Source organism: Monodon monoceros, unplaced genomic scaffold (genome assembly GCF_005190385.1).
Source record: "Monodon monoceros isolate NGI ecotype Baffin Bay Population unplaced genomic scaffold, NGI_Narwhal_1 Super_Scaffold_20, whole genome shotgun sequence".
Classification (NCBI taxonomy): domain Eukaryota; kingdom Metazoa; phylum Chordata; class Mammalia; order Artiodactyla; family Monodontidae; genus Monodon; species Monodon monoceros.
In genome coordinates, this window is record NW_021703777.1 from 66173007 (window position 1) to 66197634 (window position 24628).

The following is a 24628-nucleotide window of genomic DNA, read 5'->3' on the forward strand; positions in this document are numbered from 1 at the left end:
ACTGGACAGCCAGGGAATTCCCAGAAACTCTTTTTTTTTTTTTTTTTTACGGTACGCGGGCCTCTCACTGTTGTGGCCTCTCCCACTGCGGAGCACAGGCTCCAGACGCGCAGGCTCAGTGGCCATGGCTCACAGGCCCAGCTGCTCCGCGGCATGTGGGATCTTCCCGGACCGGGGCACGAACCCGCATCCCCTGCATCAGCAGGCGGACTCTCAACCACTGCGCCACCAGGGAAGCCCCCAGAAACTCTTTTAATTTGAATAAGTCTTTTGTTTGTTTCATCATAACCAATCATCATTTTTTGGACATACAATATGTTCTAATAGTTTTAGTACTAATTTTTCTCCTGGGTGTAAGTCACAGAGCTGTAAGTGCTTACTATAGACATTGTCTCAAAATCAAATATCCCCAAACAAACCTAAAATGACACCATTATTTTTTCCAGTCAACAAATGAAAATTTTTATAATGACCTTGACTGTTTTCTCACTCGATACATTCAATCAACACATTCTATCGATTCATTAAACTGGTTTCCCCACACCTACCAGACTTTCAACCTTCCAATCCATCCTCTACTACCACTTAGCTCTCCAAAACACAGGTCAGGATAAACATTGTTTCACAGCTCAAAAACTTTCTCACTGGATGTACTCCCCAGCTTAATTTTCAAGATCCTGTGTTTTCGATGCAAAACTACATCCTTGATCTTCTCTCTCAAGTACTCCAATAAAAAAACCCTCTTGTCCAGCCAAAATGGCCAAATAAATGTTCACTTCACACATCTGTTAAACCACAGATGTGTCTTTGCTTATAGCTCTTTTTACTACAGGGGCAAAAATAATTTCTTTTCCATCTTCCTTGTCTAACCCAAGCCTTACCTCTAGACCAATTCAAGACTTTCCATTTTTCATGAGGCTTTCCAACTGCCACAGTTCTTCTGACTACTCCTTACCATCTTAACACAGTGCTCTACTCATAGTAGGTACTCAATAAATGTTTTATGATTACTCCCATAGTAACTGTTCATCCCAGTTTGCCCAGGTGTAAGTCCTCATTTAAACCTGTTGTTTTGGCATCTCAGCACTCCCTTGACTCTCAAATAGTTTGTACAATAAATCACACAATCATTTTAATTTTTCCTAATTTTCAGAACATTATTTTATGACTTAGAAATGTAAATGGAGAAAAGTTACTAGAATAAGATACTTATTCCTGCAATACAGCACTAAATATTTCTGGTCAAGTAGACACCATAAGTATGCTTTAAGGCAATACTTGGGGTGATTTTGCCCCCAGGAAACATCTGGCAATGTCTGACATTTTTGCTTGGCCAGGGATGTTGCTAGACATCATACCACACACAGCACAGCCCTCACAACAAAGAATTTTTCTGGCCCCAAACGTCGATACCCTTATATAAGAAAGCAAGATCAAAATGATATTTTTAAACAATGTAGATGTTTTATAAGAGGAACTAAACAAATCTGATCTTTATTCATTTAGCTTGAGATGATTGTTTTCATGCAATCAATTGTAAGTGGTTGGGATGAAATGAAAAGACTATCATTATGGACTCAATACTTTGGTTTGAATTTCAGTTTTGCTATGTGTGTCTGGGCCCAAGAGGTTGGTAAAGATCAGAGGTTCCGTTTTCTAGCCCACAAAAGTACCTACGCCTTCTCTTCCCACCTACATACTACTGCCACACTAATCTTTCCAAAACACCATGTTGTTAAGGATATTCCGACACTCAAAAATCTCCTCCTAGATTTCACAAGCAATCCACAGTATGGTCCCCAATGATTCAAATTTCTTACTTGTTCCCCAGCAAATCTGTATCTTCACAGACTTCGCTTTACCCTACTCAAATGAAGCACTCATTCTTTTCCCTGCACTTTTTGATTGACAGAGCGGCAAGAAATACCCTTCCGCCTATCTGTACCTAAATCCTAAGTCTCAGCTCTCACATTCAAGTCCATATAAACCTTTCTGCTGTGAACTCTCATTGCTGATTTCAGAGAGGACCGAATTCTGTGTTCATTCTGTCTCCAAGCTAAACTCTAAGCACTTGAAGGCTTAGTATCAAGCCACAGTCATTTAAACAAATGTTTATGTGGCAGCTACCACTGGCCAGGCATGGTGCTCAACAGGAATTCAAAAATGAATTAAGGGGCTCCCCTGGTGGCGCAGTGGTTGACAGTCTGCCTGCCGATGCAGGGGACATGGGTTCGTGCCCCGGTCCGGGAAGATCCCACACACCGCGGAGCAGCTAGGCCCGTGAGCCATGGCCGCTGAGCCTGCGTGTCCGGAGCCTGTGCTCCGCAACGGGAGAGACCACAACAGTGAGAGGCCTGCGTACCGCAAAAAAAAAAAAAAAAAAAAAAAAGAATCAGACAAAATTAAATGATTATACTTCTCATCATGCTGGTTGTTAGCTCTCTCAGTCATAGGGGGTACTACCATAGGAACCTACAGCGCCTGCTCAACAAGTTCCAAACCTCTAGATTCAGGTTTCTAGGACTTATCTGTTTTTTTGGATTTTATTTTTTAATTCTCTCCAGATCAGCCCCAGCTAAAAATAACCAATGGCAAACAAGAGTTTCACTATGAGAAGTCAACGCAAGACCCATTATCTCCCTCCAAGGGGGGAAATTAGCAGGCTCACTCAAAAGATAGTCACATCCTAAAATTACTAAAGTACTCTCTCTATATCTACTAGTTATTAAAAAAGACATAAAATATAATCTCTATAATTATAAAATGCAGTACGAATTAGGCACTAAACGCATTATACTTAAAAACCTCCTCACTAACTTGATAGCATCTATTAAATTCCATTCCTCAAATTTATCAGACTCATAGGTCATTTGTGGACTTAGCCTGGCCCACACCTGCTTCTTTTTTTTTGTATATATAAATTTATTTATTTTATTTTTGGCTGTTTTGGGTCTTTGTTGCTGCAAGTGGGCTTTCTCTAGTTGCAGAGAGTGGGCTTCTCACTGCGGTGGCTTCTCTTTTTGCAGAGCATGGGCTCTAGGCGTGTGGGCTTCAGTAGTTGTGGCTCGCAGGCTCTAGAGCGCAGGCTCAGTAGTTGTGGTGCATAGGCTTAGTTGCTCCACGGCATGTGGGATCTTCCTGGACTAGGGCTTGAACCTGTGTCCCCTGCATTGACAGGCGGATTCTTAACCACTGTGCCACCAAGGAAGCCCCACCCCCTGCTTCTTATTCACGCTTTTCAAACAAAACAACGCTTAACAGCCACACATGGTTGGGTACTTTCTAATTCTCTCACAGGCAGATGAGCAGAAGTTCATGAATGGAGCAGTGGAGGGCTGTTGTGTGGGAGAGAGTTCCTTCTAGTAACTGTAGAAGTGGGACATGGTTTGATTCATCCTCATGAATTCTAAACCTCTAATTTTTAACTAAACACTATTTGTCTCTCTCCAAATATTTTCATAAACTTCATGGTACTGCATTATCCTGCTTCTATTATTTCCCACATTTCAAGGAGATATAATCACTTTTTTCTTTTCCTGCCTATAGTTCCTTAATACCCTCAAGAAATCTCAATTTTACTCCAGAATTTGAACCTTTTCCAAGATCAAAGCAAATTGTATGTTTTGCATTTATTGAGCCTTCCTCTTAAATAAGCTAATTTGTTCCTAAAGGTATCCATTTCCTCCATAATTTAGATTCCCAAATGAAAGAGCACAGAGGATGTGATTTTACGTAAATAGAACAGGCAAAATAAGAACTTATATTACTGAAAGCCTTAAAACCTAAATGCTTCTACAAGTTCATTTTTGCTACTAAACTATCACAACAGGAGTCAACATGCAGTGTGCTCTGGCTAGTACAAGTCATTACTATAAGGAACAGAACATTATTGTAACTCAATTCATTTACATTGAGACACTATTTAATGCTATTTACTACCCAAATTATTTTATTTTAAATCATGTCGAAATTAAACTGACTTACAGATATACTTATAGATATGGTCCTAGCAGAAAGGCAAGGAGGCAGGGATCTGGGTAAATAAAAGAGAAGGGAATGAGCCCTTTTAGGCTACCAGGGCATCGGCACCACCAGGGACCCTGGAAAGTTTGGCATAGGGATTTGCATGCAGAGTAGTCCCAAAAATGAGACTGAGGAGAGCAGCAACATCAGTAACCCCAAAGACTCACAAAATGTGAACTTTGAAATTCCTTATCTGATATTCCTGGAAAGTAAGGAAGTTTGGGTTTTTCCCCCTCAACAAAAACAGACTACAAATCACAGCAATATCTTTTTTGATCCACCTCCTAGAGTAATGAAAATAAAAACAAAAATAAACAAATGGGACCTAATTAAACTTCAAAGCTTCTGCACAGTAAAGGAAACCATAAACAAAAAGACAACCCACAGAATGGGAAAAATATTTGCAAATGAAGTGACCGACATGGGATTAATCTCCAAAATATACAAACAGCTCATGCAGCACAGTATCAAAAAAACAAAAAACCCAATCCAAAAATGGGTGGAAGATCTAAATAGGCATTTCTCCAAAGAAGACATACAGATGGCCAAAGAGCACATGAAAAGATGCTCAACGTCACTAATTACTGGAGAAAAGCACATCAAAACTACAATGAGGTATCACCTCACACCGGTCAGAATGGCCATCATCAAAAAATATATAAACAATAAATGCTGGAGAGGGTGTGGAGAAAAGGGAACCCTCCTATACTGTTGACAGGAATGTAAATTGGTACAACCATTATGGAGAACAGTATGGAGGTTCCTTGAAAAACTAAATACAGAACTACCATACGGGGGACTTCGCTGGTGGCACAGTGGTTAAGACTCTGCACTCCCAATGCAGGGGGCCCAGGTTCGATCCCTGGTCAGAGAACTAGATCCCACATGCGTGCTGCAACTAAGAGTTTGCATGCCACAACTAAGGAGCCCGCCTGCCACAACCCAGCGCAACCAAATAAATAAATAATACTTAAAAAAAAACACAAAACTACCATATCATATAGCAATCCCACTCCTGGGCATATATCTGGAGAAAACCATAATTCAAGAAGATACATGCACCCCAATGTTCACTGCAGCACTATTCACCATGGCCAAGACATGGAAGCAACCTCAATCAACGTCCATCGACAGAGGAGTGGGCAAAGAAGATGTGGTAGATATATACAATGGAATGTTAGTCAGCCATAAAAAAAGAATGAAACAGTGCCATTTGCAGCAACATGGAGGGATCTAGAGGTTGTCATACTGGGTGAAGTCAGACAAAGACAGATATCATATGATATCCCTTATACGTGGAATCTAAAAAAAAAAATGGTACAAATGAACTTATTTACAAAACAGAAATGGAGTCACAGATGTAGAAAACAAACTTATGGTTACCAGGGGGGAAAGGGGGAGGAGGGATAAAGGGAGATTGGGATTGACGTATACACACTACTATATATAAAATAGATAACTAGTAAGGACCTACTATATAGCACAAAGAACTCTACTCAATATTCTATAATGACCTATATGGGAAAAGAATCTAAAAAAGAGTAAGTGTATGTCTATGTATAACTGATTCACTTTGCTGTACACCTGAAACTAACACAACATTGTAAATCAACTAAACTCCAATAAAAATTTTTAAAAAAAGACTACATACTTTAGGTAAATCTGATAAACTTGTTAATATTTGCATTTGTGGAATCTCATTTTTAAAATGCAAAGTTAAAAACAAGAATAACGGATAAGATCATACACATCAGCTGACTTGGGCTCCAGTTCTATCAAAAACACATGTCTAAACTTACTGGAACCAAAATTTGTTCATCTGTGAAATATAATCTTACTGATTCTAAGTAACAAGGAAAACATCAATGGCTTTTTAATGTATCATGCTGTATTATGGTCCCTACCCTATGTGACTACAGAGTAATGAAACTGACTTAAATCAGTAAGACTTACCAGGATTTTTTTAAATTATAAAAACAATTTGTGGGCTTCCCCGGTGGCACGGTGGTGGAGAGTCCGCCTGCCGATGCAGGCGGCACGGGTTCGTGCCCCGGTTCGGGAGGATCCCATGTGCCGCGGAGCGGCTGGGCCTGTGAGCCATGGCCACTGAGCCTGTGCGTCCAGAGCCTGTGCTCCGCAAGGGGAGAGGCCACAGCAGTGAGAGGCCCGCGTACCGCAAAAAAAAAAAAAGGAAGGAAAAAGCAATTTGTGTTCATAACAGAAAATTGAGAAATTACAAAAAGTACAAAGAAGTATAAGACAAGGTGTAACAGTTATCCTACAAAAGAGAGAATTTTAAAACTGATTTTAAACATCAGATACTGTATCTGGACAGAATTTTCTTTAATTCATTCATGGGAGAGTACAGTTTAAATATTGCCATTATGCAGAGTATGTATGAAATTCCTCATTTGTAACTGGCATAGGGGTCATGCAAGTCATGCAAGAAATTTGGTCTCATTATTTTACCTCGTTCACCTCGTTTCAACTTAACATCATTGACAATCAGATTGATTCAATTTAATATAACTGAATTCTTACTACACACAAGATTCTGAGAGCCTGTTCCGACACACAAAGATGAATATGATACTGCTTCCTCTGCTTAAAATGCTCACCATCTAGACAAGACAAAGTATGAGGTTGTGGTGTTACATATACTCTAAAAAGATATATAAACAGTGATAGGCAACACTGAAGAGGAAGTAAACCAAGTGGGAAATTGAGAACTTCAGAAAGGAAAGAAGAAAGGTACTATACAGAACGAAAATTAAAAGGTAACAGGCATGAATGTTTATGAAGTTTTCTGACAACAGCAAGAAAATCCAGGAAAAAGGTGAATTGGAGTTGGACTGCTGAGGACTTCAAATATCTTGCTAACCCATTTTTATTCACGAGGCATAATAATGACTTTAACAGTTTTCAAAATTCAAACCTACCCTCAAAAGGAAAAGAATCTTCTCTTACTATGGATATTTGGAGAAATGTGCCATAGATTTAGGAAAAGAAAAATCCATGATGCTTACATTGCTAAAGATCTTTCCCACATTTAAGCTTAGCAATTTGTGTTAGGGTATCTTATGTTCCAAAATAGATGACAATATTTTAATCACAGAAACACAGATTAAAAGAACACTTAGAAATAACCAAATTTAACTTTTACCTCTTTGAAACATCCCTTGTCACAGGACCATTAAGCAGTCTTTACTGCTAAAGGTTACTCACGCTTTTTAAAGGCAGTCTATACTATCTAGGAACAGCTCTACTAGAAAATTCTTCCTTATATTAAATAAATATTTGCTTACCTCTAATGTATACCTATTGTTCTAGTAATGATCTCCAGAGTTATACAGAATAAGTCTAAAAAATCTATCTACAGGTTAAATAAATCAAGATCAAATGTTTTATCAGGCACGGTTTTCAGGATTGGTATGAATCTCAACGCACTATATTAGCTATGTGACTTCGAGTTTAGTTTCCTTACCTGTAAGATATGGATAACATGACACCTGCTACAACACAGATGAATTTTGAAGAGACAATGATAAATGAAATAAGCCAGACACTAAAAGATAAATACTATATGATTCCACTTATATGAGGTACCTAGAATAGTCAAATTCATAGACACAGAACATAGAATGGTGGTTGCCAGGGGCTGGGGGCAGGGAGAATAGGGGAATGGGGAATTACTATTTATAGAGTTTCAGTTTGTAAAGTTCTAGAGATGGACGGTGGTGATGACTGCACAACAATGTAAATGTATTTATATGCCACTGAACTGTACACTTAAAAGTGATTAAAATGGTAATTTTTGTCTTGTATATTTTACCCCAATTGAAAAAAATGGGGATAACAATAACTACAACTCAAAATTGTGCAGATTAAATTATTTAACATGCATAAAATGCCTTATACAATACTTGGTATATAGAACATGCTTAAACAATAATGATTGTAATATATTTTACCAATCATGTGGCCCTTCCTGGCCAAATTCAATTTTTCAAGAAAGCAAGAAAATGCATTATCATGTCTCTAAGTGTTCCCAGCATTGCAATGCTCACACATAGTGGGGTCTAGGTATTTTTTCCATTAAAGAAAAAAAAAATGTAAACCCATGTTAGAATCACTGGAAAACCACTGCTAAGAAGGGAATAAAATGATCATCTAGATGTATAACTTCTGATTCATTTAAAACACACACACACACACACACACACACACACACACGAACCACGTTACTTTAAAGTAACATCTCCCTGGTATAGAAGAGTCTAGAAAACAAAACTTCAAGATGTTAATCAGTGAATGACTGCCAAATTATAAGTGGTGGCAATTATACAAATTAAATTGCTTTATAAACCTAGGCTCATCATATTAAATCACAGGCAAATTCTACCAATGGTCCCCTACAAAAAGCATACATAAAACAAAAAGGTCAAGTAGTAAAAGTCCATTATCAGAAGTGAAGGGCTATGAGAGAAAAAAATACAGTAAGAAAAAACCACAGACATATCTACCTCTGAGTTAGGGAAGTTTATCCATAAAATTTATTGATGAGAAGTCAGCATGAGTTCAAAGTGTCTTCATAAACTTAAAAGAAAACTGATTTAAAGTAAAATGGATTTAACGGGATATGAGGAATTTATTAGATTTCCAATCTCAAAAACCTTTAAGAAAAGAAGAAATAATCATCTGTCCTGACCAGCTTGAATATTAAATCAGCTTAAAAACAAGAGGCATGACCGCCTGGTCTCAAAGTCCATTTCTAATTTTATTTTCTATGATTTTAAGTTCTGCAAAAGTTCCTAAGGGCCCCACAAAGAGTCAGACAGCTCATGTCTATTTTCCCTAAAATCATTATTCTCAATCTGTAGTCTTCTCTACAGATATAGAGAGTGTATGTCAGCAATAATGAATCTCTCAAAGAAAAAGTAAAAAAAAAAAATAAAGCAACAAACTTCTAGATACTGACAAATAATTTTAATTAACAAATACTGATTAGATAATACAGTCTTTATGCATATATACACAATACTAAACTCTCATCTACAAAAATGCAGCAGAGTGGATGAATAAACAATCTAAAACTCATTTAGAAAGTATTTCACACATACACCCTCCTTTTGCCCACATGTAAATTCCTTTTCAATTAGCACAATTCACACTAGGAATGGAGAAAAGAATCTGGAGACTTGGAGAGATGGAGAGGTCAGTTCCTAATCCTCCCCCTCAACAATGAATATTTTAAATAGTAACATAAAGATGTTTTATGTATTATATGTATTTGTTTATTCTTTTTATGAGGCTCTTGAGAAATTCTAATAAAAACCATTTAAAAAGAGTCCTTTCTTTGAGACCCACTACTGTTTCTTTCCTCAGTAAAAGTATACCTGTTTTAGGTAAATTTAATGAAGAACATGAGGATTTATGGAAAATTAGACTAAAATTATTTTGTTTTACAGAAACCTGGGAGCCTAAAAGTACAAGTACATGGATGAAAAGCACAGAGACACTAAAACTAAATTTAACTAAAAATGTTATATAACTGTAAAAATAAGAATGATATTACAGGAGCTGATTACAGGCCAAGAGGCCAAAGGAAGATATGAATGATGTTACTCACCTAATTCAAATTTCAGTTCTAGTACAAAGAAAGTATGTAATAATGACATGGGATCACTTCCAAGTTTTTAGACATCTGCCGAAAACCTCACCCTGCACGGAGAACACCTAAGAAATTCTTGATTTACCCAACAATTAACTTCTCAAAAGGCTTAGGAAGAAATGAGAACTGGACCTGTTCTGACCATCACCAACAACAAATTAACTGGGGATAACAAAATGATCAAAATACTGGAAGAAAGAGGCCATTTCATTTTGGAGTTTATAGCAAAATAGAAAAAAAATTCTAAACAAAGAAGTGCAAACCTTTTTTTAGAAAATTTGATCTAAAAACATTCAGAGCACATTTGATGATATTAAAGAACTATTTTTAATGGGGAGGGTAAACTGGTAGTGTAGTTATGTTTAAAAAGAGTCCTTATCTTCTACTACAATATTTAGTAATTAAATGATATGATGTTTGAGATGAAATTTGCTTCGAAATAGTCCAGAGGGTTGAGGTTTGAATGGTATAGATAAAACAAGAATGGCATGAGTTGCTAAGTGTTAAAGATGGGTTGTAAATTAAGTGGAGGTTCATTTTACTGTTCACTCTATTTTTGTATATGTTTGAAATTTTTCAAAAAGTTTTTTTAAGTTCACTGCAAAGACAGACCAGTCTAGAACTAAAATAAAATGGAGATGATAAAGACAAAGCTAACACTTATATATTTAATTTGTGTCAACAACTGTTCTAAACCCTTTACCTATATTACATTTAATTCTATATGGTTGATACAATAATTAACTCTACAGATAATGAAAACTTTCAAGCACAGAGAGTAAGTGGTTAACAAGGTCATGCAGTTGACAAAGGTGGGAGCAGGGATTTCAACTCAGGCGACCTAATTCCAGAGTCATGGCTCTTAGCTACAATCTGACTCCCAGGGGCTCCAAAGGCCAATTCAGCACAAGAATAGTGAGTACAAAAAGAGGTCATCAGATAAAGAAATTCATAAAAATGTACATAGGGCTCCGGTCGTTAAACACAAATGATTAAAAAACAGAATTAGGTAATATAAAATAGCCAAAGGTGAACAACAGTACAAATGTACGAAGAATAACATGAAAAATACAGATAATTAAAATTAGGTAAGAGTTGAAAATGTTTAAACATAGTCAGACTGTGTTCCAATCCTAGCTCATCCACATACTTGAGAGACTACAAGCAAATTATTTAACCTAAGCTTGAATTTCATCATCTTTAAAATGGGGATTAATAATAGACTAACCATACTGGGTTATTAAGAAGATGAAATACTGTATATAAAGTGCTTAGCATGTATCTGTCATGTGTTAATGCAATAAATAATTGTTAGCAGGGTTTCCCTGGTGGCGCAGTGGTTGAGAGTCTGCCTGCCAATGCAGGGGACACGGGTTCGTGCCCCAGTCTGGGAAGATCCCACATGCCACAGAGCGGCTAGGCCCATAAGCCACGGCCGCTGAGCCTGCGCGTCTGGAGGCTGTGCTCCACAACGGGAGAGACCACAACAGTGAGAGGCCCGCGTACCACAAAATAATAATAATAATAATTGTTAGCAATTACTTAAAATAAAAGAGTAATAAAAATCACATTGAAGGATGTCCACTTTCAACACTTGGACCTAACATGATACTGGATGTTCTACTCAGGGCAATTAGACGGGAAGATGAAATAAAAGGCATCCAGATTGGAAAAAAGAAGTAAAATTATCTCTATTAGCAGATGACATGATCTTTTATATAAAAAATCCAAAGGGGGCTGCCCTGGTGGCGCAGTGGTTGCGAGTCCGCCTGCCGATGCAGGGGACATGGGTTCATGCCCCGGTCCGGGAGGATCCCACGTGCCAAGGAGCAGCTGGGCCCGTAAGCCATGGCCGCTGGGCCTGCTCGTCCGGAGCCTGTGCACTGCAGCGGGAGAGGCCACGGCGGTGAGAGGCCCGCGTACCGCAAAGAAAAAAAAATCCAAAGGAATCCACACCAAAAAAAAAAAACTATTACAGCTGATAAATGACCTGAAGAAGGCTGCAGGAGACAATGACGTCAATATACAAAAATCAACCGTATTTCTATACAGTAGCAATGAAAAATCCAAAAATGAAATTGAGAAAAACAATTCCATTTACAGTGGCATTAAAAAAATAAAATGACTGAAAATAAAATTAAAAAAAGAAATGTAACACACACTGAAAATTACAAAACACAGTTGAAAGAAATTAAAGACCTAAATGAATAGAAAGACATCCAATGTTCATGGATTGAAAAAACTCAATACTGTTAAGATCTCAAAAGTTAAGATCCCCAAATGATCTACAGATTCAATACAATCCCTATCAAAATTCCAGTTGCCTTTTATTTTTTGCTGAAATTTACAAGCTGATCCTAAAATTCACATGGAAATACAAGGGTCACTGAATAGCTAAAACAATCTTGAAAAAAACAAAACTGGAGGACTCACTCATTCCAATTTCAAAACTACAGTAATCACGCTGGGCAGTACTGGCATAAAAGATAGTCATAGATCAAGGGAATAGAATTGTGAGTCCATAAATAAACCCATACATTTTATGAAGAACTGATTATTTTTTTGAATTTTTGAATTTTATTTTATTTTTTATACAGCAGGTTCTTAGTACTCATCCATTTTATACACATCAGTGTATACAAGTCAATCCCAACCTCCCAATTCATCACACCACCACCCCCACCTGCCGCTGCTTTCCCCGCTCACTGTCCATACACTCGTTCTCTACATCTGTGTTTCAATTCCTACCCTGCAAACTGGTTCATCTGTACCATTTTTCTCGGTTCCACATATATGTGTTAATATATATTTGTTTTTCTCTTTCTGACTTACTTCACCCTGTATGACAGTCTCTAGATTCATCCACGTCTCTACAAATGACCCAATTTCGTTCCTTTTTATGGCTGAGTAATATTCCATTGTATATACGTACCACATCTTCTTTACCCATTCGGCAGTCGATGGGCATTTAGGTTCCTTCCACAACCTGGCTATTGTAAATAGTGTTGCAATGAACATTGGGGTGCATGTGTCTTTCTGAATTATGGTTTTCTATGGGTATATGCCCAGTAGTGGGATTGCTGGGTCATATGGTAATTCTATTTTTAGTTATTAAGGAACCTCCATACTGTTCTCCATAGTGGCTGTATCAATTTACATTCCCACCAACAGTGCAAAAAGGGTTCCCTTTTCTCCACACCCTCTCCAGCATTTGTTGTTTGTAGATTTTCTGATGATGCCCATTCTAACGGGTGTGAGGTGATACCTCACTGTAGCTTTGATTTGCATTTCTCTAATAATTAGTGATGCTGAGCAGCTTTTCATGTGCTTCTTGGCCATGTGTATGTCTTCTTTGGAGAAATATCTATTTAGGTCTTCTGCCCATTTTTGGATTGGGTTGTTTGCTTTTTTAAATATTGAGCTGCATGAGCTGTTTATATATTTTGGAGATTAATTCTTTGTCTGTTGATTCATTTGCAAAGATTTTCTCCCATTCTGAGGGCTCTCTTTTCGTCTTGTTTGTAGTTTCCTTTGCTTTGCAACAGCTTTTAAGTTTCATTAGGTCCCATTTGTTTACTTTTGTTTTTATTTCCATTACTCTAGGAGGTGGATCAAAAAAGATCTTGCTGTGATTTATGTCAAAGAGTGTTCTTCCTATGTTTTCCTCTAAGAGTTTTATAGTGTCAGGTCTTACATTTAGGTCTCTAATCTATTTTGAGTTTATTTTTGTGTATGGTGTTAGGGAGTGTTCTAATTTCATTCTTTTACACATAGCTGTCCAGTTTTCCCAGGACCACTTATTGAATAGATTGTCTTTTCTCCATTGTATATCCTTGCCTCCTTTGTCATAGATTAGTTGACCATAGGTGTGTGGGTTTATCTCTGGGCTTTCTATCCTATTCCACTGATCTATACTTCTGTTTTTGTGCCAGTACCATACTGTCTTGATTACTGTAACTTTGTAGTATAGTCTGAAGTCAGGGAGCCTGAATTCTCCAGCTCCGTTTTTTTCCCTCAAGACTGCTTTGGCTATTCGGGGTCTTTTGTGTCCCCATACACATCTTAGGATTTTTTTGTTCTAGTTCTGTAAAAAGTGCCATTGGTAATTTGACAGGGATTGCATTGAATCTGTAGATTGCTTTGGGTAGTATAGTCATTTTCACAATATTGATTCTTCCAATCCAAGAACATGGTATATCTCTCCATCTGTTGCTATCATCTTTAATTTCTTTCAACAGTGTCTTATAGTTATTTGCATACAGGTCTTTTGTCTCCCTAGGTAGGTTTATTCCTAGGTATTTTACTCTTTTTGTTGCAATGGTAAATGGGAGTGTTTCCTTAATTTCTCTTTCAGATTTTTCATCATTAGTGTATAGGAATGCAAGAGATTTCTGTGCATTAATTTTGTATCCTGCAACTTTACCAAATTCATTGATTAGCTCTAGTAGTTTTCTGGTGGCATCTTTAGGATTCTCTATGTATAGTATCATGTCATCTGCAAACAGTGACAGTTTCACTTCTTCTTTTCCAATTTGTATTCCCTTTATTTCTTTTTCTTCTCTGATTACTGTGGCTAGGACTTCCAAAACAGTGTTGAATAATAGTGGTGAGAGCGGGCATCCTTGCCTTGTTCCTGATTTTAGAGGAAATGCTTTCAGTTTTTCACCATTGAGAATGATGTTTGCTGTGGGTTTGTCGTATATGGCCTTTATTATGTTGAGGTAGGTTCCCTCTATGCCCACTTTCTGGAGAGTTTTTATCATAAATCGGTGTTGAATTTTGTCAAAAGCTTTTTCTGCATCTACTGAGATGATCATATGGTTTTTCTTCTTCAATTTGTTAATATGGTGTATCATATGGATTGATTTGCGTATATTGAAGAATCCTTGCATCCCTGGGATAAATCCCACTTGATCATGGTGTATGATCCTTTTAATGTGTTGCTGGATTCTGTTTGCTAGTATTTTGTTGAGGATTTTTGCATCTATATTCATCAGTGATACTGATCTGTCATTTTCTTTTTTTTGTAGTATCTTTGTCTGGTTTTGTTATCAGGGTGATGGTGGCCTCATACAATGAATTTGGGAGTATTCCTTCCTGTGCAATTTTTTGGAAGAGTTTAGAAGGATGGGTGTTAGCTCTTCTCTAAATGTTTGATAGGATTCACCGGTGAAGCCATCTGGTCCTGGACTTTTGTTTGCTGGAAGATTTTCAATCACAGTTTCAATTTCATTACTTGTGACTGGTCTGCTCATATTTTCTATTTCATCCTGGTTCAGTCTTGGAAAGTTATACCTTCCTAAGAATTTGTCTATTTCTTCCAGTTTGTCCATTTTATTGGCATAGAGTTGCTTGTAGTAGTCTCTTAGGATGCTTTATATTTCTGCAGTGCCTGTTGTACCTTCTCCTTTTTCATTTCTAATTTTATTGATTTGAGTCCTCTCCCTCTTTTTCTTGATGAGTCTGGCTAACAGTTTATCAATTTTGTTTACCTTCTCAAAGAACCAGCTTTTAGTTTTATTATCTTCGCTATTGTTTTCTTTGTTTCTATTTCATTTATTTCTGCTCTAATCTTTATGATTTCTTTCTTTCTGCTAACTCTTGGTGCTGTTTGTTCCTCTTTCTCTAGTTCCTTTACGTGTAAGGTTAGATTGTTTGAGATTTTTCTTCTTTCTTGAGGTAGGCTTGTATTGCTATAAACTTCCCTCTTAGAACTGCTTTTGCTGCATCCCATACGTTGTATTTTCTTTGTCATTCGTCTTTAGGTATTTTTCTATTTCCTCTTTGATTTCTTCAGTGATCTCTTGGTTATTTAGGAAAGATTGTTTAGCCTCCATGTGTTTATGTTTTTTACGTTTTTTCCCTGTAATTGATTTCTAATCTCATAGCATTGTGGTCAGAAGAGATGCTTGATATGATTTCAATTTTCTTAAATTTACTGAGGCTTGATTTGTGACCCAAAATGTGATCTATCCTGGAGAATGTTCCATGGGAACTTGAGAAGGCAGTGTAATCTGCTGTTTTTGGATGGAATGTCTTATAAATATCAATTAAATCTATCTGTTATATTGTGTCACTTAAAGCTTGTGTTTCCTTATTAATTTTCTGTTTGAATGATCTGCCCATTTGTGTGAGGTGTTAAAGCCCCTCCCCCCCATATTATTGTGTTACTGTTGATTTCCTCTTTTATAGCTGTTAGCAGTTGCCTTATGTATTGAGGTGCTCCTATGTTGGGTGCATATATATTTATAATTGTTATATCTTCTTCTTGGATTGATCCCTTTATCATTATGTAGTATCCTTCCCTGTCTCTTGTAACATTCTTTATTTTAAAGTCTTTTATATGATATGAGGGTTGCTACTCCAGCTTTCCTTTGATTTCCATTTGCATGGAGTATCTTTTTCCATCCCTCACTTTCAGTCTGAATGTGTCCCTAGGTCTGAAGTGGATGTCTTTTAGACAGCATATATATGGGTCTTGTGTTTGTATCCATTCAGCAATCCTGTGTCTTTTGCTTGGAGCTTTTAATCCATTCACGTTTAAGGTAATTAATGATATGTATGTTCCTATTACCATTTTCTCAGTTTTTTGGGTGTGTTTTTGTAGGCCCTTTTCTTCTCTTGTGTTTCCCACTTACAGAAGTTCCTTTAGCATTTGTTGTAGAGCTGGTCTGGTGGTGCTGACTTCTCTTAGCTTTTGCTTGTCTGTAAAGCTTTTGATTTCTCCATCGAATCTGAATGAGATCCTTGCCGGGTAGACTAATCTTGGTTGTAGGTTCTTCCCTTTCATCACTTTATCATGCCACTCCCTTCTGGCTTGTAGAGTTTCTGCTGAGATCCCTTGTATGTTACCTGTCGTTTTTCCCTTGCTGCTTTCAAAATTTTTTCTTTTTTTTTCTTTTTGCCAATTTGATTACTATGTGTCTCAGTGTGTTTCTCCTTGTGTTTATCCTGTATGGGACTCTCTGTGCTTCCTGGACTTGGGTGGCTATTTCATTTCCCATGTTAGGGAAGTTTTTGACTATAATCTCTTCAAATATTTTTTCGGGTCCTTTCTCTCTTCTCCTTCTGGGACCCCTATAATGCAAATGTTGTTGCGTTTAATGTTATCCCAGAGGTCTGTTAGGCTGTCTTCATTTCTTTTCATTCTTTTTCCTGTATTCTGTTCTGCAGCAGTGAATTCCACCATTCTGTCTTCCAGGTCACTTATCTGTTCTTCTGCCTCAGATATTCTGCTATTGATTCCTTCTAGTATATATTTCATTTCAGTTATTGTATTGTTCATCTGTTTGTTTCTTCTTTAATTCTTCTAGGTCTTTGTTAAACATTTCTTGCATCTTCTCAATCTTTGCCTCCATTCTTTTCCGAGCTCTTGGATCATCTTCACTACCATTATTCTGAATTCTTTTTCTGGAAGGTTGCCTATCTCCACTTCATTTAGCTACTTTTCTGGGGTTTTATCTTGTTCCTTCATCTGGTATATAGCCCTCTGCCTTTTCATTTTGTCTGTCTTTCTGTGAATGTGGTTTTCCTTCCACAGGCTGCAGAATTGTAGCTCTTCTTGCTTCTGCTGTCTGCTCTCTGGTGGATGAGGCTATCTAAGAGGCTTGTTTCCTGATGGGAGGAACTGGTGGTGGGAAGAGCTGGGTGTTGCTCTGGTGGGCAGCGCTCAGTAAAACTTTAATCTGCTTGTCTGCTGATGGGTGGGGCTGGGTTCCCTCCCTGTTGGTTTTTTGGCCTGAGGTGACCCAACACTGGAGTGTACCTGGGCTCTTTGGTGGGGCTAATGGCTGACTCTGGGAGGGCTCACGCCAAGGAGTGCTTCCCAGGACTTCTACTGCCAGTGTCCTTGTCCTCATGTTGAGACACAGCCACCCCCCGCCTCTACAGGAGACCCTTCAATACTAGCAGGTAGGTCTCATTCAGTGTCCTCTGGGGTCACTGCTCCTTCCCCTGCATCCCAATGTGCACACTACTTTGTGTATGCCCTCCAAGCATGGAGTCTCTGTTTTCCCCAGTCCTGTCAAAGTCCTGCAGTCAAATCCTGCTAGCCTTCAAAGTCTGATTCTCTAGGAAGTCCTCCTCCCGTTGCTAGACCCCCAGGTTGGGAAGCCTGACGTGGGGCTCAGAACCTTCACTCCAGTGGGTGGACTTCTGTGGTATAAGTGTTCTCCAGTTTGTGAGTCACCCACCCAGCATTTATGGGATTTGATTTTATTGTGATTGCACCCCTCCTACCGTCTCATTGTGGCTTCTCCATTGTCTTTGGATGTGGGGTATCTTTTTTTGGTGAGTTCCAGTGTCTTCCTGTCAATGGTTGTGCAGCAGGTAGTTGTGATTCAGTGTTCTAGCAAGAGGGAGTGGGAGCACGTCCTTCTACTCCACCATCTGAACCAATCTCTGAGCAACTGATTTTTGACAAGGGTACCGAGACAATTTAACGGAACAGAAAAGTCTTCTCAACAAATGGTACAGGGACAACTGGATATCCACATGCAAAATAAATGATGTTGGACTCCTACCTCACACCATATAAAAACTCAGAATGAATCAAAGCAAGTGTTGGCAAGGATATGGAAAAACTGGAACTCTTGTATAATGCTGGTTGGAATGTACAATGGTACAGCTGCTGTGGAAAACAGTATGGTGGCTCCTCAAAAAATTAAACATAGAATTACCATTTGATCCAAAAATTCCACTTCTGGGTATATACCCACAAGAAGTGAAAGCATGTATTTGCACAGGTTATTTGTAGGTTCCCATTCACAGCAGCATTATTCACAACAGCCAAGAAATGGAGGCAATCCAAGTGTCCACCAACAGATGAAAGGATAAAGAAAATGTGTTATATACTATAACGGAATATTATTCAGCCTTCAAAAAGGGGGAAACCATGTCATATGCTACAACATGGATGAACCTTAAGACATTATACTAAATGAAATAAGCTAGTCACAAAAAGACAAATTCTACATGATTTACTTATAGGTATCTAAAGGGGTTAAGCTCATAGAAACACAGTAGAACAGTGCTTTCCAGGAGCAGGGGGAAGGGGAGTTACTCTTCTGTGAGTGTAGAGTTTCAGTCATGCAGGATGGGAGGGTTCTGGAGATCTGTTGCACAACAATGTACATGTAGTTGACAGTACTGAACTATAAACGTGGAATTTTGGGGAGGCTAAATTGAGGGAAATTGTAGTTCAAATGAGGCAAGGTGATACACAGAAAGCCAAAAGGTAGCTTGGAACAGGTTTAAGTCTACTCTTCCAAATAATGGAAGATAACTGAAATTTTATCACCAAATTATTGTTGACCTGAAATTTGTTGTTCTGAAATATCAATATTATGGCAAGCTCAAAAGCCTGGATAAGACAAAATAGGATAATTTCTGAAGAGAAAAACAAGCAATGTTTAGAAATTCCAGACCAGACTGATTCCTTGCAAAATTTAAAACTAGGTTCAACAAAATGTTTGTAAAGTTAGAATAGGAAAAACCCAGAAGATTCATCATGAACAAGTCAAACCAAATTAACTGCAATGTCTATGCTAATAAGTTTACTTCATTGAAAGTAAGAACTCTTTAAGGCACCATATAGCTTAATTATAGCAAGCCACTTGGCAAAATCTTTCATAATATCCATACAGGCAAAATGGCATATGGGCTTGATAATAATAAGTAGTACTAACAGTTACTGAACAACCACTGTGTGAGTTGATTAATGATGTTCATTAATCTGGAGGGAGTCTAGTCAAGCTGCATATTTCAGAGCCCTTTATTCTGTCATTTTAATATTTTTATCAACAACTTAAATGAAGGCCCAGTAGGTATGCTTATGAAATACAAAAATGACAAAAAAATTTGGAAGGAACAGATATTAAATGCCTAAATCAAGACTAACAAAATGAAATATAAAAGCCTAATATTCAAGCTAAAAAAATTCATTACAGAAAACCAGGGTTAGGAAGACTTAGTGTAACAGCCTATGTATAAAACATATGGAGTGTAATTGAAGCTACTCACTCATTTTAAGCATAAATAACAGAAATTAAAACAGTTAATGAAATATTTGGTTTCAAAATAATAGCATTTAGCTCAAGCAAGACATATCCACCACACACTGTCTGGTCAAATACCATCTAAAATGCTGAGTACAGTTCTGGGTACCACGTTTAATGACAAGGAGCAACCAGAATTCATTAAGAGAAAAATGACCACAGTTGAAAGATCAGAGAATTACATTATCTAAGGAATGATTAAGTAAACTGGGATTGTATTACTCTGAAGAAGAGATGAGAATGCTCAGAGTGTGTGGTGGTGAGGAGTCAGCAGGGTCATGATGGTAGTATTCAAATATCGTAAGGGGCCATTCATGTGGAAAAGGAATCAGACTTGGAGAAAGCAAAATATAATGGAAACAGCATAAGCTTTGATGTCATAAAGACCTAGATTCAAATCCTGACTCCATCATTTACCATCTGGTATTTGATGCTTGGAGAGAGAAGAAGTGTCGTTACCTAAAAAATGATAGCTACCTCATAAATGGATAAAAATTAAATGCAATTAAGTGTAAAAATGTTTATAAGTTGCCTGGCATAGATTGACACACTGTGATACACAATAATGTTAGTTCCCTTCTCTAGACTTTTCTGAGTTGTTCTATAAGAGCATTTTTCAAACTGATAATTAGCCATTAATGGGTCACCACATCAGCTCAGTGGGCTGTAACCAGCATTTTTTTCTAAAGAAACAGAACAGAAAACATTAGCGCTTTACCACATATACCAAGTATAGTTTTGTGAAACTTTTGTTTCAATTATTCATAAACATGTGTGTACTAGGCTATGGTATAAAATGTATTTCTTATCATGAAGCAGGAATTGAGAAAAAAACAAAACAAAACCGTGAAAGCCACTGCTGTAAATACAATACTGTTTTCTAAGTGTGTTCTAAAGATACTAGTTCCTTGGGAGAGCAAATAAGTTTAGGAAACAAACCATACCACTTAGAGACTTACTATATTCAATACATATTAGCATATTTAAAAAGCCCAGCATTAAAGAAATCTGGTGGGGTTTTTTGGTTGTTGTTGTTGAACCTCGTTTTTCCCAGATATATTTGATCTCAGACCCACAATTATTTTTTTCACACAATATCTACTAACACTTTCAGGACTGACATTTTGTGGTATACATTTGGGAAAAAACATTCCTCTAGATGAAAAGGAAGGAAATGGGTATAAGTTATAGAAAGTAGACTTTCAGCTTGCTAAGAAAAACTCTTGACTCTTTAAATCTTTCCCTCACTGCTACTAACACCCACTACCCCTTATAACTTATACTCCATACACATACTCCAAAGCACTTTAAATATGATTTTCAAACTTTCAATTCACACAAATCTTTTCAGAAAAAGCACAGGACATCTATAACATCAAGATATGTAACCAGGATCAAAGTAGTAAGCAGGAATCAAATGGCCAAAAGAAACTTCTGGCATAGTATTTTAAAAGACTTGCTTTACCTGAACAAAAACACTGTGATCAGAAACCAAAGCAGCAAAAGACTTAATCAGCTTCTCCAAGGGGAGTCAATGTGTTCTAAGAATACATAGTCTAAAATGGGCTAATGAGTGCAGCTAATCTTCATTATTATTATGAGCATCATTATCATCATCACTTGGAAGAGGCATGTGATATTAGATGATTCCGACTTCTTTTAAAGTGTATACATACCTAGGATTCCTTTGTAAGGACGTGATTTCACACTAATATGAAAACTGTCACTACCACAGTCAGTTCTAATAATATTTGGTATCACTTAGCAATAAAATAAAGGCTTGACATCATATATTCAAGAGCATCTCTGTAACTCAAACCTTTCTAATTGAGAGTTACAAATATCTCTGACTCTGCTCTAGCAGTTGTCAGAGCATAAAATGCCCTTCCCACTCTTTCTCCACTCTCAGGCTCCAAAACCACCTCTCCTCAAAGTTTGCCCCAACCAGACTATTATCTTCTTCTCAATTTCTGAGCACTCTCAGTACTTTTTGTCCCTATCACTCTTTTAAGCAATACACTGTGTATTTCCTAGCTTATTTCTTTATTCCTCCATAAAACTTGGCTCCCAAACAAGACTATAACTTCCTTAATGAACAGGGATCAACATTTAAGAACCTCCCTCAAGATCCTGAAAGCACTCACTAAATATTTCTTGATTTAAACAACTAGGCTTAAGAGTAATAGTGGCTAGTCTCACAGAGCTTATATACCAGACCCATGCTAAAAGCATACATGGATTAGCTCACATAATCTTCACAACTCTACAGAGGTAAGAACTATTATCTTCTCCATCAAACAGAGGAAGAAAATGATGCTCTGATTAACTTGCCCAAAGCTACTAAGTAGCAGAGCCAGGATCTGAATCCAGGCAAAGCTCTTAACTACCTCAGTACACTCTGTAAGGGTTGCAGCCCTGCGAAACCGGAGTCTATGAAGGATTTCAACCTTACTAAGTTAGAAGTTTCAGTTTCAACAAAGAGCAGAGATACTTTAGCTAAAAATTAAAACTTTAAAAAAGGATAAATTAAGACAAATTAAGAATTTCCCGTTGACATCTTTATGCAATTACAATAAAACATGAGGGAAACTGCCTCTCATGTCCTTTCTATATATGGAAATGATATTACGGTGTGGGTCATAATTTTATCAAGAAGTAGCTTATGACAATACAGTTCGGTTTAGATTTTTAAATACGGCTGTTTTTCTCTGCCCCTAGGATGACATGGAAATGAAAGATAGATAACTGTCACTTCACAGCTTCGAAAAATGCCAGACCCAATTCTTGTGTAAAAAATGAGAGCCAGGGCTCTTGTTCCACCCTTGACTCGTCACACAAAGCAGCACCATCCTCTGCCCTCTTCACACAAAGCAAGCGTCACCCTACTACCCAAGGGGGAGTGCTGCTGATCCACACGGTCTCCCCATCGCCGCCAGAAATGTACCCATCTCCCACGGGTCCAAAACACTGACCGCTGCCCGGACTTAGATTACCCTGGTCTGCTCCGCGCACCGGGTGACACCTCATCACACCCAAAATGCCCAGGCCGCCATCCGAAAGCCAGTATTTCACACAAAGCTGGATCCCTTCCTACAAAGCAGTTTCCCATCTCCGACTCCTCCCACGGCGAGCAGCCCTTCTTAGGCTGTGCCAGACCCCAGACCCCAACGGGGTCCAAAGCTCAGAGGGTCCCCAATCCAGAGGAGAACTAGCTACAAAGCCTGTTCCTCTTCCAAGCCTCGAACCCCCAACTCTCGCTGACCGTTCCGCAGCCAAAGCAAGAAAACCATGAATCAGAGAGCGGACCCCGCTACACAAAGCGAGGTGTCTTACCAGGGGGCCCTCGGAAGACGCTCTCCGCCCCCGGGCCCGTCCCCGCCCAGCTCCGGCCCGGAGCCCCGCGCTCACCAGCTCTCCTCCTCCTCCTCCCAGCCTGACAGGCGCTCCAGCTCCTCGGGCCGCAGCGGCTCCACCTCGTCCAGCAAGCCGCCCTCGCCCGCTGCCAGCAAGGAGGTGGCGTCCCGCAGCTCCTCGCTACTCGTCCGCCTCGGGCCCGACCCGGCCCCGCAGCCCGACTTGGCGCTGAGGCCCAAGGGGAAGCCCCTAGGGGACGCCGCTCCGGAGGAGGGAGTGGACGCGCCGGCCCGAACCGGGCTGCCAGGCCCAAGGGAGCCGGCGCCCTGCACGGCCCCGGAGCGGCTCCTCAGCTGTTCGTTCTGCTTCTCCAGCTTCTTCACCAGCTCCTGCAGCTTCCGCACCTCCTGGTCCGCGTTCACATTGGAGTTAATGTCCTCCATCCCGGCCCCGCCGCCTCGGCCGCCCGCCACCCGCTCAGACTCACAGCGACAGGGAAAGAGCCGGAGGAAAGAGGCGCCGCCGCCGCTCACTCTAGCCGAGGCGCCGGCATATATCAGGGCCAGGCCCCACTGCCACGGTCCCCCCCTGCTCCGGTTCCGACGCGCCGCTGGCCCCAGCCGAGCCGCCTCATCTGCGCCGGCTCCAGGATTGGGGGAGGCGGCGCCAATATCCGGCCTCGGCCGCCATCTTCCCTCTGTCCCTCCGCCCACCTCAGCCCGGCCCCGTCGGTGACCTCAGAGCGTCGGGGGGTGGACCGGCCGGCGGCAGGCGCTGAGAGGACCCGGCGGCGATCTCGCGGAGGGGTGGGGCCACGGGCGAGGCCGGGGGCGGGGCTTAAACCGGAAGGGGCGGGCCGGAGCGTCGGCGGAGGCGGGTCGTTGCCCTGGTAGCTGAGAAGAGCGATTACGGCCGCAGGCGGGGCCCGAGGGGAGTGTGGACTTGGCGGCGGGTGGCGCTAAGATTGCAAATCGAGACTCTCCCTTAACCCCGCCTGTTGGCCTTGGATGAGCACCCGCTTCTGGGTCCAGCATCCGAGCCTGTCCTCCCTCCCGGCTGGTTCCCTGGTGGGCGCTCAGCCCGGCTCCGTGGAGAGACAGTTTGCTTCGTCTGTTTGTTCAGCAAATATTTATTCGATGCCTCCTTGAAATAGGAAATTGTCGGGGCTGGCAGGATCCTAAGACCATCTGTGACCCATTTATTCCTCTGAAAATGAGAAAGCAGAATCGCAATGGTTAAGAGAGGTCTAAGGTCAAAATAATAACCATAAATTGTTAAGTGCTTACTACGGGGAGACACTGTGCACTTTGAAGGCATTATCTAGAATAGTTTTCCCGACTTCACTGCAGTTTACTGCACACTGGCACGGAAGCGGCGATAGAAAACTGCTCCTCTCTCAACTTTGTCTGTTAATTGATGCAGAATCTGCTCTTTGTATCGTTTTCTTCTGAAAATCTTTTTCATAGTCTTGAAAACAGTTGTGTAGTGAAAGTACTTAATAAACGTGTTGACAAATACTGATGAA

General features: G+C 39.5%; 1 protein-coding gene across 4 annotated transcripts in view; it reads right to left on the reverse strand.

Moving 5' to 3' along the window:
- SLAIN2 (SLAIN motif family member 2) overlaps positions 1 to 23958 on the reverse strand; it is an 80796-nt gene extending 56838 nt beyond the window's left edge. For 2 of the 4 annotated variants that reach the window (XM_029235399.1, XM_029235396.1), the window contains exon 1: positions 23158 to 23708. In XM_029235399.1, the coding sequence (XP_029091232.1) occupies positions 23158 to 23546 (389 nt within the window). In that variant the 5' untranslated portion in view covers positions 23547 to 23708. Of the gene's footprint in view, positions 1 to 23082 lie in introns of all 4 variants that reach the window. The other 2 variants (XM_029235397.1, XM_029235400.1) reach the window with 2 other exon arrangements.
- Between the last annotated feature and the right edge of the window lie 670 nt (positions 23959 to 24628).